The sequence below is a fragment of the Pholis gunnellus genome (genome assembly GCF_910591455.1).
Source record: "Pholis gunnellus genome assembly, chromosome: 22".
Lineage (NCBI taxonomy): Eukaryota > Metazoa > Chordata > Actinopteri > Perciformes > Pholidae > Pholis > Pholis gunnellus.
This window is the reverse complement of record NC_136549.1, coordinates 9,121,988-9,145,838: the sequence shown is the minus strand read 5'-3', so window position 1 is coordinate 9,145,838 and position 23,851 is coordinate 9,121,988. Positions and strand designations below refer to the sequence as shown.

Here is a 23,851-nt window from a genome sequence, read left to right as displayed (position 1 = left end):
TGCAGAGACACACCGGCCTGTACTGTGTGTGTGTGTTTGTGTGTGTGCACGTTGACACACATGGGCCATCTAGGAACTAACACAGGGTAGCACTGCAGCACCTAGACAGCTCCTGCTACGCCGTCACAAATGCTTACACATCAGTTCCGCAGGATGAAACAGCAGCACTGCTGTGAGTATACTGCAGTGTTTCGACTCTCGCTGTCAGACGGGACATGCTGGGAGAGACAGAGATATTAATAGAGAGAACGGGTTGGAAGGGGATCATGGAGATGTAAAGCAGGATTGATGAAGATGACCAGGATGGGATGAAGTGGGGGAGGGTTGATCCTTGTACTGTGTACACCCGTAAAGCTCCCAATGGAGAATGTATTTTAAATCAAGAGGAAATCAGGAAAACAGCAATCTTCCCGTAGAAATGTTTAGATGTGTACATCTGTAATTCTGCAAAATAAATGTTGTATTGTGATATGATTTTGAGGAAGGTACACATGTGTTTTCAGGTATACTTGTTGGGGGTAAATATTGCGACTCTAGCCAACATCTGACAACAAATGCCAGTATATCTCACAGTTAGCTAGCAGCTATAGGCAGTCTCGCAGATTGCTGCTGAGTCATTCTGGGTGTGAGAAGGAGAATGGGAAGGTACAGTGCAGAGAGGAAAAAGGGCCAGGCAGCCACCGGAAAAAGAGAGGAGAGAGGAGAGAGTGAGAGAGAGGAGAGAGAGAGCAGAGGCACATACCCAATTTACAGCCCCTCCACACGCAGAGACTGCAGCACTGACTCCTCCTGGGCTCTCTTGATGACTCAACACTAATATCACAACAGTATACCAGCAGCTGGCAGCATGTACCCTGCATTTGCACAGCTTCGTGTCTTCAAACGGTTTATCGTTCAGATGGAGTAAGAGCAGCAAGATCCCAGAGAAGGATCGTAATGCATCACAGGTCCAACATATTCCAAAAAAATCATCTAACTTTAGCGCACAAGCTGCAAAGACACGTTCACATACGGCTTTGTACTTTGTGTTATTGCAGCAATCTGCTCCACCACTAATTCTGATCAATCCATCAGAGTGTGTTTTCATCCGTTTCCCCTGCTGATAATCCCATCACAGATCCTCTTTGGACAGACCAAAGCGAAATATAGGTCAGCACATGTATTAAGTCTTAGTGACTGCCTGAATGGCCATGTTTGCTGTGTGTTTTTAGGGCTGCACAAAATCACATTCAAAGTCATGTTTGAATTCAACAAGAGCCGGTTTTAACCTATAGAGTTTCCTGGGTTGATTAAAGTGGAATTCTGTTGATGTGTTTGAGTGCCGGCTCTGGATTACGATTTTGCTTCACAAGACCTTGAATATGTCAAAATAAACATGGCCTCATGTTGAGGATGTGAGGGGAGATTCCCCCTTATGTCTACATTTCACTTTGACTCACATTTTTGCATTATTTTGTTTAAGTCCAGGGCACGGGAGAAAGTGTATGTGTATATCATCATTTTTTATATTTAACCAAAAACATTTGACTTGATAATAAATTCAGTGATATAGAGTCAATATATTGTATGGCAGTGCAGTACAGGAAACGATCTTAAAAGGGACGGTCTGCCATTTAACAAACTATGCCTTGGTGCATCCAGCAGCCTACTGCGCCCTTGACGCATGCAGTATCTGACACTTTCACCTTGCGTCTCCTCCCTGCATCCACAGAGACGCACTTTTATTACCTCAACTGCAGAGTGAGATGCTAAAACAACCTTTTTTTTTATCAAAACAGCGCTCACTTCGTTGCACTCGTTCCAAAAAAAAAAACACCAGCCTCGAAAAGTAACTGCGCAGCACCTTACATCACTTCACCCCAATGACGACTGAGCGGAACCGGTAATTCGCTGCTCTGCATTGCGGTACTTCCTTTTGCCGGTCCATTTCAGCACTGCGGCGCCGAACACATCCCAGTTTATCCTCAACTCAGTCTAGACAAACGAGCTAGTTAGATCATGCACACACGCACGCACTCGCATGTGATGTCGTTCTTACCTTTGGAGGCAGATTGTTATATTTCAGTAACCTGTCCGCGTGGCACAGCCGGACCCGAACCGCGTCGTCCCACAGCCCACCCGCCGGAGCGTCCCGTGCATTTGAACTTTTCTATTGGAGGAAAGCGGCTGAGTGACACCTCTGGGTGGCAGCCAGGATGCGGCAGCGATTGGTCCACGAGAGAGGGAGGATGAGAGGGATGTGGGCATCACTGCGCATCCCAGACAACGGAATAAAGTCGTTATTGGAATTAGTTAAAGTGAGCGTTTTCAATAAACGGTGCACTGCATATCATTGCATTACTTTAATACCAATTATTTGAAAAGGCAAATAGTTAGCTTCAATTGTCCACAGAGCCTATATCTTATTCGCCATGTGCTGTGCATCATAAATGACCCTCAACTCAGTCTATTATTAATGACAGCTTCCAGACACTAGTTCTATGAGTGGATGAATTACGATTTAATCCTCTTCAATATTTAGATATAGAGTGTTGAAGTTACAGGAGGATTACTCCACATTTGCACTGGGCTAATATACACTTCAGCATATATACACATATTCATGATTTTACTTTTAAATGTCTTAGTTTGACTCTTATTCCAATTACTTTTCTCTGGACATGAATGTGACATAAATCAATGTTGGCACTGCATTTTAGCAGCTAAACTATCTTTTCATTGGTTTTCCTTTTGAAAACAAGCTATATGGAAAACTACAAAACACCTCTTCCGGTATGAGAATAAAAGAAAGATTCCACAGCGCATGTGCACATACACCAGGTCCAGATGTATGTTAATCCCCCAAGGATTATCTTTTGGTGCTTTATCTTTGTGGGGGGATTTGACGGATACAAAATGTTATTTTCATACACTAGGTGGAGCTAAACACACACACTTGTGCATGTTGCCCTGCATGCAGTACCACAAAGGAAAAAAACAGAACTGATTTGAAATCCTGAAACCAACATTTATTTCATTTTTTTAAACTTCATTTAAAATACAAAATATTTTTGCAATATTATATTGTAGAGTAAACCATTTCGACAGCCTTTCATGCTTCTCATTTAGATTCAACATTAACCAGAATGTCATATTATATCATATCATATTCTGTAAATCCTACTGTATTGTTCACCAGTCACTAGAACATTGTTTCAAGGGTATTCACACTCTAATATGCCAGTCTGCTTATCCGTCCATGCCGGCCCTCCTTCTGTATGCTCCAAATTACACTTTGTTTAGTTTTTTTTTTTTTAGGTGCCCACTCTTAAAAAGGATGCGTCAGTTTCATCGGATGTCTATTTTGGGACAACAGTTTTCCGGCGTTCTGCGTTCAGACGCCACATGTAGCCGTAAAATAGTTGCACAGATGTGTTTGAAATGACATCCTGTTTAAGTGTGTTCCTTTTTATAAAAAATACAGAAAAGGTGCATGAACTGTCAGAGACAGAAACAATACAGGTGTCACAAGAGCTCAGTCACAAGTTAAATAATCTCCTTTGATACCTGATAGGCTAAACATTTGAGCTGGCAAATTCACCTGACAAGTTCAAAAAAAATTGGAAGTAAAATAAAGTTCACAGCAAATGAAAGAGTGAAAACTGTAAAGAGCTGCATCCCACGCAACGCCCTCCTACCCAAAATGCAGTGGGGCCAAACTCTCAACCTCTGACCTCAAAAACATCTGCTCTCAAGTCAAGCCATTATTTACTGAATACAACAAAAATATCTACATGTGGAAAGCTGACACATCGCAACGTAAAAACTTGATGCAAGTTATGATAAACCTAAGACGTGGAAATGTTCGCTGAAAAAAAAAAAGAAAAAAAAAAAAGCTCTCGTATCTCCCGTTGAGAGAAGACACACACATCCGAATTAAAGACCGTTATCCATGGAAAAGCGATATTATACATCACGCACGCTGTAACACAGTACCATGCATGTGCCGCACACACACACACACACACACACACACACACACACACACACACACACACACTGTACGCACACTTGTGCACCCAGACATTCGCACACACACACAAGCTTCATTCATTTACAGGAATAAAAAACTCACCGAGTGCTGCGCTCAGAACGAGACAACATACACAGATATAAGGTTAAATGCATAAACCAAAGTCACCAGTGTGTTTACCATTTGCAGTGAAACGAGCAATATTTTCATCCACATAAAACAGATACACTTGTTTCCACATTCCGTATCATTACGCAATTGTCCGACCCCTTTCATTTCTAAGTGCTACCAGTGACAGTAAGTCTCGTTCGAACAGTAGTCTGTGCCAGAGGGCGAGTCTGGCTCCCGTTGGCAGTTACCTGGTGAGTAGGTTGGCAGTAGTTTAGTGCTGCTGGAGCAGGGGCTCCACCTCAAGATGAACGTTAGGAGGAGAATGTTTGACATGAATATGCTCTGACCTCAGGTTTCCTACACATTTGAATTATCCCACACATTATGCTTTAACTCCGAGCGGGATGGTATGATCTGGCGGTGTGTTTGAATACCATACGGGCTGGTGATGATAACTGAGTGTATGATTGTCAACAAGGCCATAACAATCCATAGCTGAAAATTAGTCCTCACAACTAATACCAGTGTACAAGCGTTTTTAAATTCACTTTTTAAATAGCTTTCACACCTGTGTAGGAACCCTGGACCCCAAAGTGAGACTCAACGAGGCTATTTTAAGTTAGTAAGCCCACATGGATGCTTCACAAACTGAGATCACAGTAGATAAAGCTTTAATGTGCCCTTATGAACACATTATAAAAGTTCTTCCCAGTTGTCTTGTGAGTAATATGGGGGCGGTAGACTGTATGCAAAATATTCATGGAGTCTTAGGAAACTGCACTGATCCCAGGTCTGTCCTGTGTATGAAGAGGGATGTAACTCTGTGGGTCTAAGTCACTGTTCTCTACGAAGGCACTAGAAACTGTGCTGAGAGGTTCTTGATCACCAAAATCGAAACATCCGGAAACTAAAGTGTGTACCACTTAACCCTGTTCAGGTGCACCTATTGTACGTAATCCTCTCTCTCTCTCTCTCTCTCTCTTTCTGCCATTACATAAGTGGCATTGGAGACACTGTCGGGTCGCTCTGTCAATGCCACGATCGCCTAAGAGAAAAGGCTGCACAGTGGCCGCGATTCGGGGGGTGGAAGCACTTGATAATGACACTGGATCAATCACAGCTCCGCTTGTGTTCAGTTGGTGCTCAGTAGCAGGAAGCATAGGCTCGGTGTAAAAGTAACAGATCGGGAGGGGAAAGCCAAAACAAAGAAAAAGAAAAGGCAAGCAATAAAAGAAAGCTTGAGAAAACATGTGGCTAAAAACAGGCTGATTGGATTAAGTGTGGGAGTTCTGGCTGGCTGGCTGGCTGGTGACGGAACGCTGTGTTCAAAGTGTTTCAAGCCAGGTTTCCAATGACTACAAATGGATAACCCCCACCTTGAAATATAGCTTCTTATTCTATTACATATGTACAAACACTTCATATGTCTCAAAAAGACATGCTAGCCTCTATTTTGAGTCACACGTTTCCCAGCAGTATCAAAAAAAAAAAGACCCTGCCAAAGACCATTTCTTTCCTCTATATATCAAACGCCATTTAACACCGACTCAAACAATAAAAAGGAATACCCAGTCGCTTGTAGGCGTGCACCATATGCAGTCTGAACACACGGCTAACCTCTGCAACACGACGGTGGCCGAAATGCTTCATCGAGTCATGATTTACTCCATGCAGATGTTTGTGAACGTGATTCAATGCATATTTGAACTGCCTGCGTGTCACGTACTGTACTTTGATAAAATATATATTTGGATACATCATGTTTAGTATGTTCGCAAAGGAGATCAAATGGCACTAACACACACACACACACACACACACACACACACACACACGCACACTTCTGCTCAGTCGGAGTGGTATAACTCTCTGGTACATTCCTTCTGCTTTTCTATATTGCTTCCTCTCTCCTCCTCTCTTCTCGGAGTTCTCACACCTTCTTTCAATGGTTATGGGGGATGCGGTGGTCTTTGCCATGTTGAGTGTGTGTGTGTGTGTAGATAAGAAGAGGTCACAGTGTGACAGGGGCTGGCGGGTGTGGAGATGAGGGCGTGTCAGCAGTCTTGGTGACAGGTAGCCATGGGGAGGTGCCCACCGGAGTGACAGCCGTCGTGGCGGAAGTATAGGTGCCCACAACGACCGTCACCTTAGCAACTGTCACCACAGGGATGGTCACACTTGCCAGGGTGACAAGGAGTGGCCGGAGCGACCGTCGCAGCCAGGCCGCCGGGGCCCCTTCGTTAGACAAACGAGTTCATGGCGTTGACGGGCGACGGGGCCTCCGAACTCTCGTTGCCTTCGTGCGTGTCTTTCTCTTTCTTGCCGCTGTACTGGCCGATGAAGGAGCCGTCCTCGTTGAACTGTCCGTCTCCGCCCTCCCCGTAGTCCACCAGGCTGTCGTCACTCTCGTCGCGGCGCACCGTCCCGTTGGATGGCGTCCGGCTGCCCTTCAGCGGCTTGTGGTCCTCCGTGTCACTACAAAAGAGCCCGGGGGAAAAAGGTTGGAAGGAATGTTACTGAGAAACTAATTCAGGCGGTTTGTTTGAACTTGTTTTCTGCAGCGGTCAATAACCCTGTTGTCACCCAGGACCGGCTTTTATCCAAGCATTAGCAGTTTACATGAGCAATCTGGCTTTTCCACTGCACAAATACCACATGTACTGTATGTGACAGAATACATTGCTGTTGTGTACACAATTTGGTTCAAATGTGCTAGGAGAGCAACATCAAGTTGACATAAACATATACACAACTGTTCATTATACAAGGGGTTATTATAATGCACAGTAACAATGGGATGCCTGAAACATGACACTGTGTACTTGTACAGTGGAGCAGCTCAGCTACATCTATAGTATTTCGTAGAGTTATATATAGTGTTAGTGCCGTTCGCATCTGGGTGCTGCTTTAGGGTTGGTGACCGCTGCTAAAGATTTTGAAAATGCGTGCGGTTCAGTCTCTTGCACTACTTTACCTTTAAATACAATTTCTGTCATGAAATCAACCAGTATGCTTTTCAGACTACATGCATAATCAAAAATGCACTCGTACTTTTCAGTCTTTTTCCATAAATAAAGTCTAAAAATGTCCTCTTCCAGTTAAGACTAGGCAAGCTCAATGCATTTGTATTTTCAAAAAAAAAAAATGAAGGAAGCTAGAAGAATGTTAAATGTCAGTGTTAATGTTGGAACTGTGGTTATGGTTTTGACATGTCAGTGAGTATGACGACATAGTAAACCAGGTTGTCAGTTGATGTGCTTTCTCCTTGCTTTTTTTTAGTTTAACTCAAGTCAGAGACATAGCTTGCGGTGTTTTATAGAATTGCATGCTGGTTTTAGCGACATCTCGTCTTACCTCTCCATAGACCTAAACCCGTCAAAAAAAACAAAGATAAGAATGGAAGGTAACATGAAAAGCAATTCATGGACCAGAGTGAGCGTCTATTTTTCTATGCACAGAAAAGACAGAAGCATGCGTATGGAAACATTTAAAGCACAATCGCATCCAAGGTAAAGTACATGTCACTCAGAGCAACTGTAAGTCATAAAAAAACTCAATATTCCAAGAAAAACATGAACATGTTGTGATTAAAAAAGGAAAACTACGTCACCATAATGGAATTTGTAATAAACTTGTTTTGAGAATGGTTAGCATACAACTGACTTGTTAAAACGGACATTTGTATGCACTGTACAAAGCTTGTGTTGGTTAATGTCAGTGTGAGTTGGTCATTATAAGAATCAAGAGAAGTGCTGATGTATGCCTTGCCTCTATGGAGTGTTTGGTAATGGAGTCTGGTGGGGAGAGTGTCTCTGCAGCCTGGTAAAATGTTCTACATACAAACAGTCAATTTAGGACACAACAAATCCAAAACCAATCTTTGTATGCTGTGGTCCTATTTCAGCCGGATGTTAGTCTTCTTATCCATCCCTCACCTGTACTCTCCAAATGTCCCATCGTCCTCCTTCATAGGCTGGATCTCTGGGTCTTGGTGAGCATCTTCTTTCTCTTTCACTGTCAGATTACACACGTTTTATTTTAATTATTTTATATTCACAAATTTCCATCCATCCATGAGAATAAGCTTGGAATTACTTCGTGTGCATTACCTGGATATTTCCCACCCTTGTTCCTCTTGATAAAGCACACGATGAGAAGGACCAAGATGAGGAGCGCGATGGCACACATCAGGCCAATGAACCACCCCTGGGTGGCAATGTCTACCTGTCGGCTGGGTACAGCTGGACACACAGAAAGGAGGGAAAGATGGAGACAAGCAGTGAGCACAACTGCCAGTCCACATCCAGGCAGCTAAAATGATGAACTGTTTTCTTCATGGTGAGCAACACTGAGATTAAAAGAGGCTGTAAACACAGAAATTATATTATAAAATGGGTTAATATGCAATGGTCGTTAAGGCACTGTAAAATGGACAAAAAAACAAAAAAACAACAGTAAAATAATGGACCTGTAAGTGATGATTTTAAGTGACATGCATCAGACCGACTTGATGGCAACTGCAGACATGCTTGTACACTAACTAGCAAACTAACTACCATACATTCATGTCTGAGTATAGCGTTGCATCTCTGATAATGAGACAGTGCTGGAACAGAAAGGACGATGGGAAAATGAGACAAAAATGAACCACATAGACGTCTATCCTGAGGCATGCCGCCTCACCTGGCACCGCAACCAACACTTCGTCTGTGCTGTGGACCGTCGGGTCAGCCGGGTCTCTAGCTACCACACGCACCTTATAGGACGTCCCCGGCTTTAAACCTTTTATCATATGCCAGTGTGAACCGTTTACCAACTCCTTTATCCAGTCCTCTTTACCTGGAATTAGTGGAGCGGATGGAGAGGGAATTAGATTCAGGGAGCCTTTGGGAAGAATAATTATTTGAATGATGGTATTTCAAAATCCGTTTTGAAGCGAAGCCTTACTGTTTTCTACAATATACTCCACATATACATTCTTATGGTGTCCAAAGTAATCCCAACTGATCACTGCACCGTCCTCCAACATGGACGCGTTAACTTTGCCAAACGCCGGGCCTATAGGCGGCACTGAGCACACAAGAGAGGGAAAAAAACAATAGCTGTAATTCCAAAAAATGTACCAATTTGACAAAGTCCTGTAAAATAAAACCTTTTAAATACTGCTATGGAGCTTAAGAGCGAGTATCAATAAAATAACAAAGAAAGAAGCATCATACATTACACCTGTGTTTAGGACAAATCTACCAAACTAGGTAAAAACCTGCTCCTGTAACCAAAGTTCTTCCAGCAGCCAAATTTAAGAATAAAAAGGAACTCCATGTCTGTTTGAGGATTAGATTTAAGATCCCATAAACCGGACCAGAGCCTCAATTTACGAGCATTTGGTTGTTGGCTGTCTGTCCCACCTCGCATGTCAGTTATACAAAACTACTATTCAATAAACAGCAACACCTTTTTCTATCATATGAGAAAAAAAACTTTGAAAGCAGTGTAGGATCCTGCAACAGCATAGAAACAGATTTGTTAAACAATTGCAAAAAATGGCCGTCTCGGCGAGGACTTCTTTCTTCTAAAACAAGTGTTAGGTGAGAGAAATCCAACAGGAATCAACCTCATTTAACTTGTGAAAATGTATCAATTTCTTTTTCCCCCCCTATTAATAAAACTAGTGTGTTTTAGACTTTTTTGCAGAGATGGACCATTTTTTGCAGGGCAGAAAATACGTGAAGATATTTTGGGAGGTAGACGGGGATACAGGGAGTGCTTGTACCCTTGTGAAACGGGGGATGCGGAGACTGAGTGATGGGGGAGGTTGGGTGAGGGGGCTCTGTAGGGCCTGAAAGAACATGGAAAATAGTGAGACAACACACATCCACAACACAGTAGACAGCATACAGTGAACTGCAGAGCCAGTGTTTCGCAGAGAAAGTTACTACTGACATGCTGAGTCAAAACATGATGCAATAACATAATCCTGAGCTTCAGAGAGGTTAAGCTGCTTTTTCAGTATGCGAACAAAATGTACTCTGAATCACAGCACTGCGGCATGCATAATTATCTAAATCAAATTCATGTGATTTATAGACACAATCCAAACGGTTTATAGCATCAGCAGGTATATAAAGTTTGAGTTAGTGCTGGACTGAAGCATTCACAAGCATCATGCGAGAGACTTCTAATGGAAACATGTTCATCTGAAGAGGGCAAATACGAGAGGTAAAGACTACAAGCACGACCAATTCTAAAAATCCAGTATTTTAAAGCTACTACGAGGAACTTTAATTTTGTGTGGATTTTTGGCGGTTCCTGTGTACAAACGGAGTAGCGTTTCTGAGTCCCATTAGAAAACCTCTCATTTTACTGCAGTACGGTGGTACAGTCCTGTTTCCGGTTCTCCCGATTCCTGGTGAAACTGCATGATTTTGCACGTGATCGGACGCCAATAACTATATAGAAAAAGCCAATCTTCTCTTCTGATGGTCTGGTTTACCTATGTAGGTCATAGCCAGTTCAAAGTTCCCCACAGTAACTTTAACTTATGTTGCAGTACAACTTGTTCTCTCAGAGCTGGACACAAGCATGGTTTGTTTGCAGGCGCCACAGAAGTCTGTCACATTTACAGTAAATCCGTACAGTAAGTATTCACTTTCACGTTTTTTAGACATGCTACCTTAGTAACATGCAGGGATCATCGATCTGAAGACAAAATCTATGCTAAGCTTTTTTTTCTGTATCTAGTGGTATGGATAACATGCAGGTGCTTCCATTGGCAAACTTGGGTTACCTTTGCCCGTCTCTACAGTGGGCTGAGTACGAGCTTCAGAGAGAAGAAAAGAGAGAAAGAGATAGAAGGGGTATAAGGTGTGGAATGCATTAACCTCATGGTTGTGCGTTTCAGCTCACAGGAATCCCTAATATCTGTCAGAGCACTGTGATTCTGACCCAGGAACTCCTTAATGTGTTTGCTTAAATCCCACTGATATAGGACTTCAACCTTTTCCTCCAACTGTGCTTGAAATGTATTACAGATGGAGCTAAATGGCTAAAATAACTTACTTGTGTCCATGACTGTGAAGGCCTCCTCTGTGATGATGGGGCCAGAGCCCTTGATCGTCTTTGCACTTAAGTAAAACTTGTAGAGCATGCTGGAGTTCAGGCTGCTCAGGGTAATGGTGGTCTCGTTGGCTAGCAAGGCCATGATCTTAACTGGCCCCAGTTCACTGGTGTTGTTGACTGCAGAGACAGAGTTTTGAAAGGAGAAGAGGTTAAAGAAAGGAACGCACAGCACGGTTTGTCCTTTACACACTGTGTATAATACAACAGGAAGTGTGTCAGGCAGCTGGTGAGCCTACCTGGTTGGTATTTCAGTGTGTAGCCAGCGAGCCGTCCATTGTTGTTCGTTGGTGGGCCCCATTCCAGAGTGAGAGAGTCTAAACTAGGGTTTACGGCCTTCAGAAAAGAAGGAGGCCCTGGGACTGAAAACAAAACCAGAACCACAGTCAGAGTCTGGATGTTGCACAGGACCAATCATGAGACTCAGCATTTATATATTGTATTAGTGAATAAGCCTGGACTGAAACATCTTCTACAGGTACGACGCTTTAGGCCAGCAGAAAGAAAACATGTCGGCCAACGTCAGCCATACACACCTCCCTCAGGTGTCTCAAATTTCTTGCTGGGGCTGGGAGGCCCTACTCCTTTGTTATTAAGGACTCTGATGGTGAGGTTGTAGACGCTGTAAGGCTGGAGGCCTGGCAGGCGTCCCTCGCTACGATTCCCACTGAACGTCAAAACCTGCTCCTGCTGCTCCGGGTCCTCCTCCGTGTCATGCAAGCCGCGCTCACGTCGGTAGTATACCTTGAGGAAACACACCAGAGTTAATCCCTATATCAGCATGATGGGCACTATAGTGCTTTTATTTTCTCATTGTTTTCCTTATCGTTGTTGACTCCTGCCCGCTTTCAACACTAACTCGGCTGAGCAAAATCTCTCTGTCAACCTTTGAACCTAACAACCTTTGTTACACTTTCAAAATCATCCACTTGCCAGTCAGACTTCATCCCCACTTGGTTTTTAAAAGCTGTATTTCAGACTGTTGGTCCAGACATATTATCCATTATTAACTGCTCTCTGTCAACTGGTATTTTACCCTCTAATTTAAACACTGTTTTTAGTAATTTTAGACCAAGTTGCCATTGATTTTAGAAGACAGTTTCCACTCAATTGATTTCTTTTGAGAATAGCAATAAAATCTTCAGTCTGGCTTTCGCTCCCTACACAGCTCTGGTCAAGATAATGATCTTCTGCTTTCTGCACACACAGGCCTGCATTCGGTTTTATTGTTCTTGACCTCAGCTCAGCCTTTGACACAGTGGACAACAGTGTCTTAATTAGCCATTTGAAGAACTATGTTGGCATCAGTGATGTGGCACTGGATTGGTTGATGTCTTATCTGTCAAACAGGTTCTTTTCTGTAGTGCTTGGAGATGCCTCCTCTTCTTCTGCTCCTCTCTTCTGTGGGGTCCCCAAGGGGTCTATATTGGGCCCCCTAATGTTTACCATATATATTTTACTTCTAGGACACATCATACATCGACACAATAGTGTTTGAGTTTTAGAACTCAAACACTATTTAATTTTAAGATTGTATTGCTCATTTTTTAAAGCCTTGAACGGCATGGCTCCTTCCTACATCTGCAAACGGCTGACTCCCTATGAGCTGTGATCTTCTGGCAGGGCCCTATTAACAGTTCCAAATTCATTATGAAGCACTTTGTAACTTTGTTTAAAAAAATGCTACATAAATAAATACATTTATTTATTTACATGCTTTACAACTTTTGGGTATAGGGTTGGGGTTAGGTGATCAGATGAGCTCAAGAGCCTCATGTTCATAAATTTAAAAACATGGAACAAATAAAACACAGCACATGAAAAGGATAGATTCCAGGTCCTGAATGTTTTTTATAGCATTAAGCTTTTCCTGGGACTTCTCTATCAGTTGTTTTTGCCACTTAGCATGTAAAAGTGACACAATGGTGTCCAAATATATAGAAATACTGATAAAACACCCTTCAAAATGGAAATTTGAAAAATTAAAAGCACTTGGTGAACTAATACAAAAAAAAAAAAACACACTGATTGGTGATGTGGGCTGAAATGTGGGGGCTGAATATAGGGCAAAGTATACAATACATAAGTTAGCGTTGCTGGATCTCTGTTCACATTTAGTGTGTGGGTGCAAAAGCGATTACATGCAAGGGGTTTAAAAACCTTATCAAAATGTTTGCATGAGCTCGAGCTCCGTCACCCAATAATTGATTTGTGAGGCAAAGTAGTGGCAGAACCCCTGCCAGAAACAACCAAAGACATGCTGTGGAAAAAGAACAACCATTATCAAACAATACCTTGTATCCCTGAAGTTTTCCTCTAACTGAGGGCAAAGAAACGGGCTCCCAGTGCACTTCTGCAAGTGTGCTGTTGGTAACCATGATCTGCACACTATCAGGAGCCGACAAAGGCACTGCAGAGACATGACGAAGAAGACATTATTTAAGAACTAATTCCAAGTCACAAGACCATCATCATGAAGTTACATGAATTGACTTCAACCTAACCGAGTGCATACGTTTTTGTAAAATGCCTAGAAGGCTAAAAAAGGATCACAGTCAATGATCAAAATAAGATATGTGAACTTTATAGCACACCCCTGACAAATTAAATATTTTTCAAACATTCTGTTGACTGTTCTTCAGCCTTCCACCAAGTTTCCTAAAAGTCGGGCCAGCAGTTTTTTCGTAATCACGGTGACAAACAGACAAAAAGCGAACAAAACAAGCCGAACCAAAAACAGAGATTCACTCACAGTCTTCTCCAGAGTGTCCTATCACCACTTCAGGCTCAGGGCCGCTGCCATAGTCATTCAAAGCTTGAACCTTGACCTCGTAGGGCACGTAAATAGGTGTTCCAGACACAACGAACTGTGAAACGTTGGCCACATTCTTTGAGGACCATTCCTCATCCGTGTCCTTCTGTCTCCACTGCACTCTGTACTCCAGACCGGGCCCGTTAGCCTGAAATCCTGTCAACGACTGTACAGAGATTGTTTTTGTCAGTTACTGAAAAAAACATGCTGAAATATTCCAACTTGACTTTGGTCAAATGTTAAATATGCCTTACATACAGCCCACAATAACAATATAAAAAGGATAGCTTACTGTCCACGAGATGAGCAAGTTGCCAGGCTTTGTTCCTACACATTGAATATCTGATGGATTTTCATCGGGCGCTAGGAAAACCCAAAAAGATGGTTTAATCAAAAGTATGTTTTTGAATATTTTAGATGTTGCCGTACTTTTGTGACCATGATAATCACCTGCAGGGTTGGTCCTGTATTGGCTGGAGGGCTGGCTAGGCTGGCTGTAGCCAACGTGATTCACAGCCAGGACTCTGAAGGAGTAGTAGACGTACGGAGAGAGGTTTAACTGCGCCGTGGTGCTCGTACCAGCAACCTCCGTCAGGTTGATCCAAACTCCAGGCTGGTGGAGCAGATCCTCGTGTTGGATCAGAAACTCTGGGGAAGATTAAAACCAAAAAAGAAAACCAGAAGAAAATCATTTCTTACTGATGATTATTCATTACATTCTGTGTATTTTTAGCCATGGTGGCTCATTGCTCATCGTGCCGTTTCTATCTTGTTAATTCACAAAAAAACACGGTTACTGCTTCCAGAAACCGTAACTGTATTTTCATTGGGGAAATTTGGTTTCTGTAGTCAGACCATAGTGTCTAATTTCAAGTTTGGCAGAGGGAAAGTATAGTGTAGTCTGATAAACATGTCATACTCTGTGTGGGACTGTTGTGTTCGTCTCCGGGGATCCAGGTGAGCTGAACGCTCCTCTCCGTCTGGTCAGTCAGTTCCAAATCAGTTGGAGGGTCCGGTTTCTCTGCAAACACAACAATGAGCCCAGGAGCACAGAAGAAAAATGAAAGCTCTTTCTCCGCTATTTGATTACATCAAGTCCTTGCAACTGTTTTCGACTGAAAATGTGATTCTGCAAACTGAGTTTCACAGTAAAATGAGGTGCAGGGTAATTCACTTTGATCAATACTGTCGATTAATATCGGCTTTTATCACAATTCTTTAATAAGTCGGATTCATTTCTGAAGAAAATTCCCATGGAATAAAAGAAATGTGCGTAAAGAGTTAAGCTGTGGACAAACATATCACTGTTCAGCAAATATGATCTTCATTCAATAAAACACAGAAGGCATTTTGTATTTTCTTTTGGAAAAGAACACCTTGCTTCTTATTGTTGTATCAAAAAGGTGAAGTATTTTCTCGTGCAATTAAACATTTTAAGACCATGCACACCAGCACAGGTGTTTTCACTTCAGGCTGATTAGACCTGTGCAATCAATTCTAACCTGCACATGCCCACTAACACCTGAGAAGGAGTCTAATCAGGCAGGTTAGGTGAAAACACCTGTGTGGGTGAATCATGAGTGTGTAGAGGCTGTGTATTCTTTACAAATATCAGGGATTTTCCCAAAGAAATAAGACTATTTTTCAAATAAAGAAATGCATACCCTGTATAAAATAACACTAAATTAAAATAAAATGGGTAAAAAGACAGCAAAAAGAACAACGAACATAGAATAAACATTGAGGTGGAATGGAAGGTTTTGCAAACGGAACTTGATTTTTGGAGAGAAAAAAAAATTAAAGCTACGAAATCCTAATCTGTGGACATTGTTTACCGTAGACAATAGCTGGAGTAGGAGTAGCCTCTGAGAAAGCAAGAAGCAAGAGTAGAGTACAAAAAGAGAGGAGATGTTAGTGACAGATATTAGAAACGGCAGAGAAGCAGGAAAAATATTGTGGGAGTGTGACACTAAATTAGATTAGAAACCGATACCCACCGTTAATGAAATTTGAGAGTAGTTACAAATGATTTCAAGAAAACACATCTTTTACACATCTATATAAATCACGAGCAGGACAGAAGAGGAAAGGACTAATGTGTTCCTTTGCCCTTGTGTTGAGTCCATTAACAACATTGTCGACAGAGATCGTTGACCATGTTTCACTACGTTATAATTTCTTCATAAATATATTTACCTGACCTCTGGTAACCTGTTGAACGCAACAAATGCACTGTGAACATACCTACGACAGTCAGCATTGCACTGGCTGAGTCCTGGTCCAGGGTGGTGTTCATGATGCAGGTGTAGGTGCCTTCATCTCCATCGGTCACGTCTGTGATGGTCAGACTGTCCACGTTCACCTCAAACCTGATGACAGAGTATTGCAGAGAGATGATAGATTTGTATTTATTTTTTCATGGTGTAACATAAGTCTTAAAATGAAATAAATGAGTCTCGAGGTCTTCGTACCTGCCGTCAGGCAGCTCTCCATTGTCTTTGAGCCATGTCATGGTGGGAATGAGGGATGGGTCGTGTTTGACTTTACACTCGAACACAGCGCTCATTCCTTTCTGCACCACCTTGTACTCTGGCTGCTTTAGGATACGTGTGGGCTCTGGACGACAGGAGAAAAGACAGTTTGTACTAATAATTAATATAGCTTGATGGTCACATTACCTAATGGTTATAGAGGCCTAAAATATATCTATTTATGAGCTATAGTAGTATATATATATCCATATCTGACCTTTAACTTCCAGGTAGACATGGTTCTCCTTGATCCCCAAGTTGTTGGTGGCAATGCAGGTGTACTTTCCACTGTTTAATGGCTGGGCCACGTGGATCTCCAATGTGCCGTTTTCATGGATCACATAAGGGTCACCATTCTTAACGCTGGTCTGAATGTCTTTGAACCTGAACGGAAACAGCAAACATTGGGTTTCAGCATTAAATAAAGCCGTGCAACAAAATCGGTGGGCTCTAGGACCTTCCAATCATCTAACCCTAACCCTAACCCTTATCCTGTGCTTAAATTAGACAAATTGTCTCATGAATGAGATTTTGAAGGGCTTTAAATTTGGAATCATTATTTTAAAATTATTTTGTAACAATGCACCATTTTCTGTAAAATCTCGTTTGAAATTAGACAAATTGTCTCATGAATGTGATTTGAAGTGAGATCATTAATGAGATCCACCTCTTCCCAAGTTCCTAGACATTCGGGAGCCCACTCCCAAGGCTCTAGGACCTTCCAATCATCTAACCCTAACCCTAATGAACAAGACTTTGATTCTTTGATTCTGCGTGTATCAGCCTTGAATAAAAATGTGCATTGAATCTTTATTTGCAGTACTAAAATAAACGTACTGACCTGAAATTAAGTCATCTAATAATATCTCGTTTCAAATGTCAGCATTTTAAAAACTGACAAATGCTTTTGAGACTTTTTATTTCTCAAAAGTAACGGTCGTCTCATCGGAATCTTACCATGTGATAGTCGGTATTGGTGAGCCAAATGAGGCACAGTGAAGTAATGCAGGGTTGTTGGTGATGACCTGGTACACTCGGTTCGGTGGAGTAAGCACCCTTGGTGGCTCAGCTATGGGAAGAAGCACAACATTATCTAAATTAGTATTTCCTCCTCAAACACACTGGCCTGTGCATCCCAAATGTCGCATCAACTTTCATATAGATTCCCCCCAAAAAAAACAGAGAAACTCACCAAGAACGTTGACAAAAGCGTTCGCCATCAGGTAACCAAATTCATTGGATGCGTTGCACTGGTAGACGGCACTGGACCCTGACTGCACGTTGCTAAGAATCACAGTGTCATCATCCACCTTCCGACTGTGGTCCTCAGGTGCGTCTAGAGACAAAAGACCGGAAATATGGTCCATAGAAAAAAAAACATTATTTTTCCAGTACCACGCAATTGAGAAAGAGAACCTGCTGGGGTTCCACTAAAGCTCTACATGTGTATTTGTACTCTCTGCTGTCAGGTACTTTGGACATAACTGTGTATAAATATAGTATACTCACTCTCTAGGGATACTCCATTGACAAACCAGCTAATCTTAGGTTTGGGTTCTCCATTAACTCGACAAGTCAGGATGCCGGTCTCGTTCGGGGCGAGGATCAGGTTCCTGGGAGCGCTGACCCAGAAAGGAGCGGCTGTGGATGACGAAAAAAAAGGAACACACAGGAAGGTTTTGAGAGAATGACAAAAAAAAAATAACTTTGAGCCTTTCGTTTCATGGTGCAGAGATGTTAGCGTCTGTGTAAATGAATGGGTTACCTTTGACAGTGACCTTGATGATGTGGTATGCAGTGCCCAGGTTGTTTGTGGCTGTACAGCGGTAGTCCCCACCATCAGCTTCATTCACATCAGAAACCTTGAGCGTTTTCTTGAAGTTGTAAAAGGACATCCTGCTGCTCGGCAGCTCTGCTCCATCCTTCTGCCAGGAGATCTCTGGAGTGGGTCTGTCGCAGAAGCGAACACAAGAGGGTGTGTGTTTTTGCGCTGTCAAATACTTTGTATACCACCTTTTATATGAATACCATGACAGCTTCTTATAAAGCACATTGTATGATACAACAAAAAAAAGGGTGCATTTCTTCTGTGTTCGATTTTAGATGCAGCCTACTTACAAGCCATCGGCAATGCATTCCAGCTCCAGAGTCTCCCCTCTCAGAACCATCTTGGTGCTGGTGGTGCCCAGAGGCATCATGAAACCGGGGCGACGCTCCCCCTCTGGGCTATCTGAAAACATGAGGACACATGATCGAACCAGACTGCATACATAATCCTAAAGGCTCCTCTTGCCACATTGGGAGGAGCTCAGAGGGCCATTCATATTCCCATGAAGGGAATAACTAGAAGCATACACTGTCAAGTGAAGAGACATTAGGGGATTTGTCAAAGTGGATAGAAGGGACAGTAAATGAGTGAGTGATGAATATTTTTTCTTCCTAAAGCCTCGTCACATATACTGTATAAGCAGCATCTCAGAATCAGAGAATAAGACGAACCCCGAGAGGAGAAGGCATCCTTAGCTTACCCCCCCCCCCAGCCCAATACACATCCCTCAGACGTTCTTAATGGAAGGATCTTGATATCTTTAACGTTGCTTTGCAGAAAAGGTCAGAAAATAGATAAACAGCCCTCTTCCACTTCAAAAAGATGGAGAAAGCGCAATTAAGATCATATAAGAATACTAATATCATGCTTCATGTGTGGCCATCTTGGATAATTATTGAGAGTGTGCTTGATGTAGCAGATCATGAGATCAGTCCAAAGTGTATTAAAGATGCAGTGAGCTGACGTTTAATGCTATGCATGCTTTGAAGGTTGCTTTTAAGCTTTAATACGTTATGTGCATACAGAGGCGATTGTGGACTTTGCCGTTTTGCCATGTAACAAGTATTGTATCATGCATTACAGTCAAGGCATTTGCATTTATACTGACCAAAAATATATATATATCTTTAGACCCTTAATTTGCATAAAGAAACACTGCAGAAGAAACAAATGTAAATGAGAGAAATCCCAGGAAGAGTTCAATAGTCACAGGAGGAGGGGGGTGGAGGCCAAGTTAGAGGTGAGTGTGTATGTTGGGTACGGTTAGGCCTGGGAGTAGAAGCAGGGCTGGGTTCACACTGACGGGGCTGAATGGGAATAAACCAGCAGCACTCACCACTATAGAAATCAGTGACATTGTACAAAGCAGCCACAGTCTCATTCATTGTTTCCACTGTAACATAACAGAAAATCATAAGCATGCAAAACTAGGAAAGAAAACAGGAAATGTGTTACTTTACAATGTATAAACTAATGCATTAGCTTGTAAAAAAAATGCATTGTAAATACAGAATATTATTGTTTTGTGGTCAATACACTACAGTTATAATATTGGGACAATTGTTCTATTGCTAGAAGCACTTCATTAAGCTGAGGAAAGGTAGAATACAGGAAGAACAGCATAAGCATTCATCTAATGCAGTTCCGCAGGAGCAACACATGGATTTGAAACGGGAGTAAAGCAAGATCCCATTGATCACAATGTGATGAAAGAATATCTATAAATGTGAAATAAAAAGGGACTGTAACAAGTGAAAGACGTCCAATACTCAAATCTGCAAGTAAAGTTTCATTTTTAACTACATACAGTGTGACAATTGGTATTAACTTTTTGAAAATACATTTGTATTCCAATGGAAAAAGAAAGATTCTACACGTAAGTAACATTTAATTGAATGAAGTCAGTGTCTTGACTTACTGTCCACCACGGTGACGGAGATGGGCTGTTTCTGCTGGATGGTTTGTGTGTGAGGGAAGCGAGCATAGCAGATGTAGTCGCTCCTGGTGTCTTCTCGAAGAACATTGGAAAAGTACAAGTCTCCGTTCAGAGCCTGGGACACTCGTTTATCCAGCAGTAGCCTCTGGAAATCTGAAGAGCGGAAACGGAAAGAGAGTTGGTGTGCAATCCTTTGTCCGTCTGTTGTATCGAGTGTGAGATGTCCTTGTGCCATGTGTGCAGATATGTAAACATGCAAATGACTCACTATTATCCATCCAGAAGATGACCGGAGGGGGCAGCCCTGCAGGGGGTCGGCACTGCAGCACCAGGGAGACCCCCATCTGCACCACGATTGCCTCATTTCTCTCTTTCGACCACAAGGGGGACCCTGCGAGTCACATAAGGGTCAAACAAAGGCACTGGAGGCTCCCCATACAGTAGCTTCACACATGGTATGCATCACATGGATTCATATTTGCAAAAGTGATGAGATTGAGCCTTTTGTGGAAGCTGGATGCTAGGAATCAAAGCTTGACTGCTAAACAAAATGAAACATTTTACTCCTCCAAAAAACAACTTATAATGCTGTTGTTAGAGCTCGAGCTTCTAGAATCTATTCTAATTTAGAAAATGTAATTGAAAAGAAATCTGAAGTCTTACTGGACTGTCTGATGACAATGCTGTTGGATACAGCGGTGCCATGCTCATTGTGTGCCGTACACTGATACGTTCCCTCATAGGCCTCAGCCTTTTCCCCGCTGATGTCAATGACGAGAGTCCCTGAACCGGGCTTCATCAGGACTTTGGAGTCTTTCTCGACATCAAAGTGAGTCCCGTTTCTTGTCCAGGAAAAGCTAGGATCAACAAGAACGACAACGATGACTCGATTTTTGAGGTCAGGTGCCACGAAGAAACACAAAAGTGAGGGAATGACACAGTTCAAATCGCCACAGATGCATTGTGGTCTATCCATGCAGGCTGATTGCAATCACTGATCCCGTAGCAGGGAGTTTATCAAGTGGTCTATATATATATATATATATATATACACAGGACTGTCTCAGAAAATTAGAATATTGTGATAAAGTTCTTTATTTTGTGTAATGCAATTAAAAAAACAAAAATGTCATGCATTCTGGATTCATTACAAATCAACTGAAATATTGCAAGCCTTTTATTCTTTTAATATTGCTGATTATGGCTTACAGCTTAAGAAAACTCAAATATCCTATCTCTAAATATTAGAATATCATGAAAAAGTATACTAGTAGGGTATTCAACTAATCACTTGAATCGTCTAATTAACTCGAAACACCTGCAAGGGTTTCCTGAGCCTTGAAAAACACTCAGCTTGGTTCAGTAAACTAAATCACACGTATGGGGATTATCACAATATTCAAATTTTCTGAGACAGTCCTGTATATAAAACAGTTGCTACGCCCGATCTATATTCCCACACTGCTCCAGGTTAAGCTGCCCTCAGAAACCAATCTATAATTTCACAAAGAGGACTTTAAAAGTGAATGGAAATCGGTTTGCTCCCAACTGCCGAAACTCTCAGGTCGTATCATTTCACAAGCTTTTGTCCCTCAAATACACAGTTAACTGGAAAAGCAACCAGGGAAATATGCCAGCGTAGTGGGCGACTGGGATGCATAAACAAGCATCAATGGGATGGGAGGAGTGATCGTCTCACCTGGGATGAGGCTTCCCCTTGGCCTCACAGTGGATGACGATGTTCTCCCGCGGATCAAAGATGTAATCCTTCGGGGACTGTAGCGTGATAGTGGGGGGTTGGGGCACTAGGAGAAACATGAATAAAGCCACAGTTCAGACGCACAGAGTGAAACCTTAACATGGCACACTGAATCGCAGCATCGAGCATATGCAAGCAACATGCAAGAAGCATTCACACAATCTGGCGCAACACCATCTTGAGCTGATACCGTCTTAGCAGCCCACGGTCTGACACAAACCAAGCACCACTCCAAAACAAGCAAGTCACGTCACACAGCAACGGCGTCGAGATAACTGCATGCACACCTAACATTGTTAGAACACACACACAAACGCAAAGTTTTAAGTGCAAGAACTCAACACTAAAAGTCACAGCAGGTTTTTTTTTTTTAAACAACTTACATCCTTCCAGTACTTTAGCTTTTTGTCCAGCGTGACACGCCGTACCACAGTGATAGAATGTTGAGGAAAGGTGTTAGTTTTTTGCGAGGAGTAAGGCAGGTGAAATAGTTGCACATTCAAGTACTTCTAAGCATGTTATTGAGCCTGCCTGACGTTCGCTAGAGAGAGGATTTCCCTCTTTTTTTTTTTTGTGAATATAGCTTCAGTTTCAGCAGGTGCAACCAATGCAAGAAAAGTATTTGAAGACATCATAATGTCACACAGGATGTGTGAAGTATAAAGGGGGGGGACAGAGTTCTTCCGAAATGCATTTCATAACAAAAAGGCGTGATTTCGTGCTGAAACGTGCAGAGGAAACCCAGTTAATTGCTCTAAAACGCCTTTCAGTGGCCCATAGAAGCTGTAATGTTCTTCATTATGCACCACGATATGAAAACGTTAAGTCTGATTTCCATTAGTTCTCCACAGAGCTCGATGCAAGTGTTGATGCAATTGGAATAGTTGGTATAAAAAAAAAAAAAAGTTTTCGGAATTTACTATCGTGGTAATTACAGTGAATGTGACATTGATGTGATGGGGACACTACTTACGATCTAGAGGCACCTCCAGTGCCGAGGTCACGTGACTCAAGAGTACCAATAGCACGGCTCCGAAGCTCGGCACCCACTTCCTGTTCCTGTCCATGGTCGGGTGTGTCAGGATGAAAACCCTTTGTCCAGATTCAACAACACGATCAGGCCGGTCTACAGAGTGTAGCAGTCTGGATCCGCACTACAGAGAGGTACAAAAAAAAAAAGAAGAACAGAGTGACATGGGTCACTAGAACGGTATGTTTGGGTTTTATTTAGACTACCAAGCCTCAAAATGTGCAATGTATATAAGATCAGTCCATAAAAATGAAAGATTTGGGTACACACAGAATATTTAGTCTGAACCACAATGGAAAGTTTACTTTAATCATCCAAACTAGTAAGTAAGTCACAGATCACAAGTGGCTTGTCTGCTGGATAGCCTGCCATCCTGCTAACGGAAAGACTTTGGCAAGAGGAAAAGTCCTAACAAACTTTACGCAGTATTTGTAATTAAACAACCGAGGCATCCTGCACTTGTCAGCCCTATGTTCTACAAATAAGACACAGACTCGTGTGTTTAGGCATTCTTTGAAGATATATTTGGTCACAACTGTTCTCAAGACGAGATAGCCTCTGATGAATAAGAACATCCCCGAGATGCCCCCGCCTTCCACGTTGTTTGCCTGTAAACATATGGCACGTGAGTGCGCTCGGCCGGAAACACTCACAACTCTGCTGCATATACAGGAATGCACGCGGAGTGGCACATGCATGCACAGACCCACCGCATT

At 42.4% G+C, this 23,851-nt stretch overlaps 1 protein-coding gene across 1 annotated transcript; it reads right to left on the bottom strand.

Moving 5' to 3' along the window:
- Nucleotides 1-6,241: 6,241 nt before the first annotated feature.
- Nucleotides 6,242-23,172, bottom strand: nrcama (neuronal cell adhesion molecule a; the record flags this gene model as incomplete). The annotated part of the gene is made up of 31 exons (XM_079184118.1): nucleotides 6,242-6,598; nucleotides 7,478-7,489; nucleotides 8,059-8,137; nucleotides 8,233-8,364; nucleotides 8,807-8,962; nucleotides 9,071-9,193; nucleotides 9,897-9,962; nucleotides 10,911-10,943; nucleotides 11,183-11,359; nucleotides 11,479-11,601; nucleotides 11,776-11,983; nucleotides 13,534-13,649; nucleotides 13,992-14,217; nucleotides 14,344-14,414; nucleotides 14,502-14,699; nucleotides 14,971-15,072; nucleotides 15,887-15,916; nucleotides 16,296-16,420; nucleotides 16,523-16,667; nucleotides 16,800-16,966; nucleotides 17,540-17,651; nucleotides 17,775-17,918; nucleotides 18,092-18,223; nucleotides 18,348-18,532; nucleotides 18,701-18,812; nucleotides 20,329-20,499; nucleotides 20,615-20,737; nucleotides 21,010-21,203; nucleotides 22,046-22,151; nucleotides 22,489-22,506; nucleotides 23,079-23,172. 31 exons carry the CDS (start codon nucleotides 23,170-23,172, stop codon nucleotides 6,364-6,366), a joined length of 3,915 nt encoding a protein of 1,304 aa, XP_079040244.1. The 3' UTR covers nucleotides 6,242-6,363.
- Between the last annotated feature and the right edge of the window lie 679 nt (nucleotides 23,173-23,851).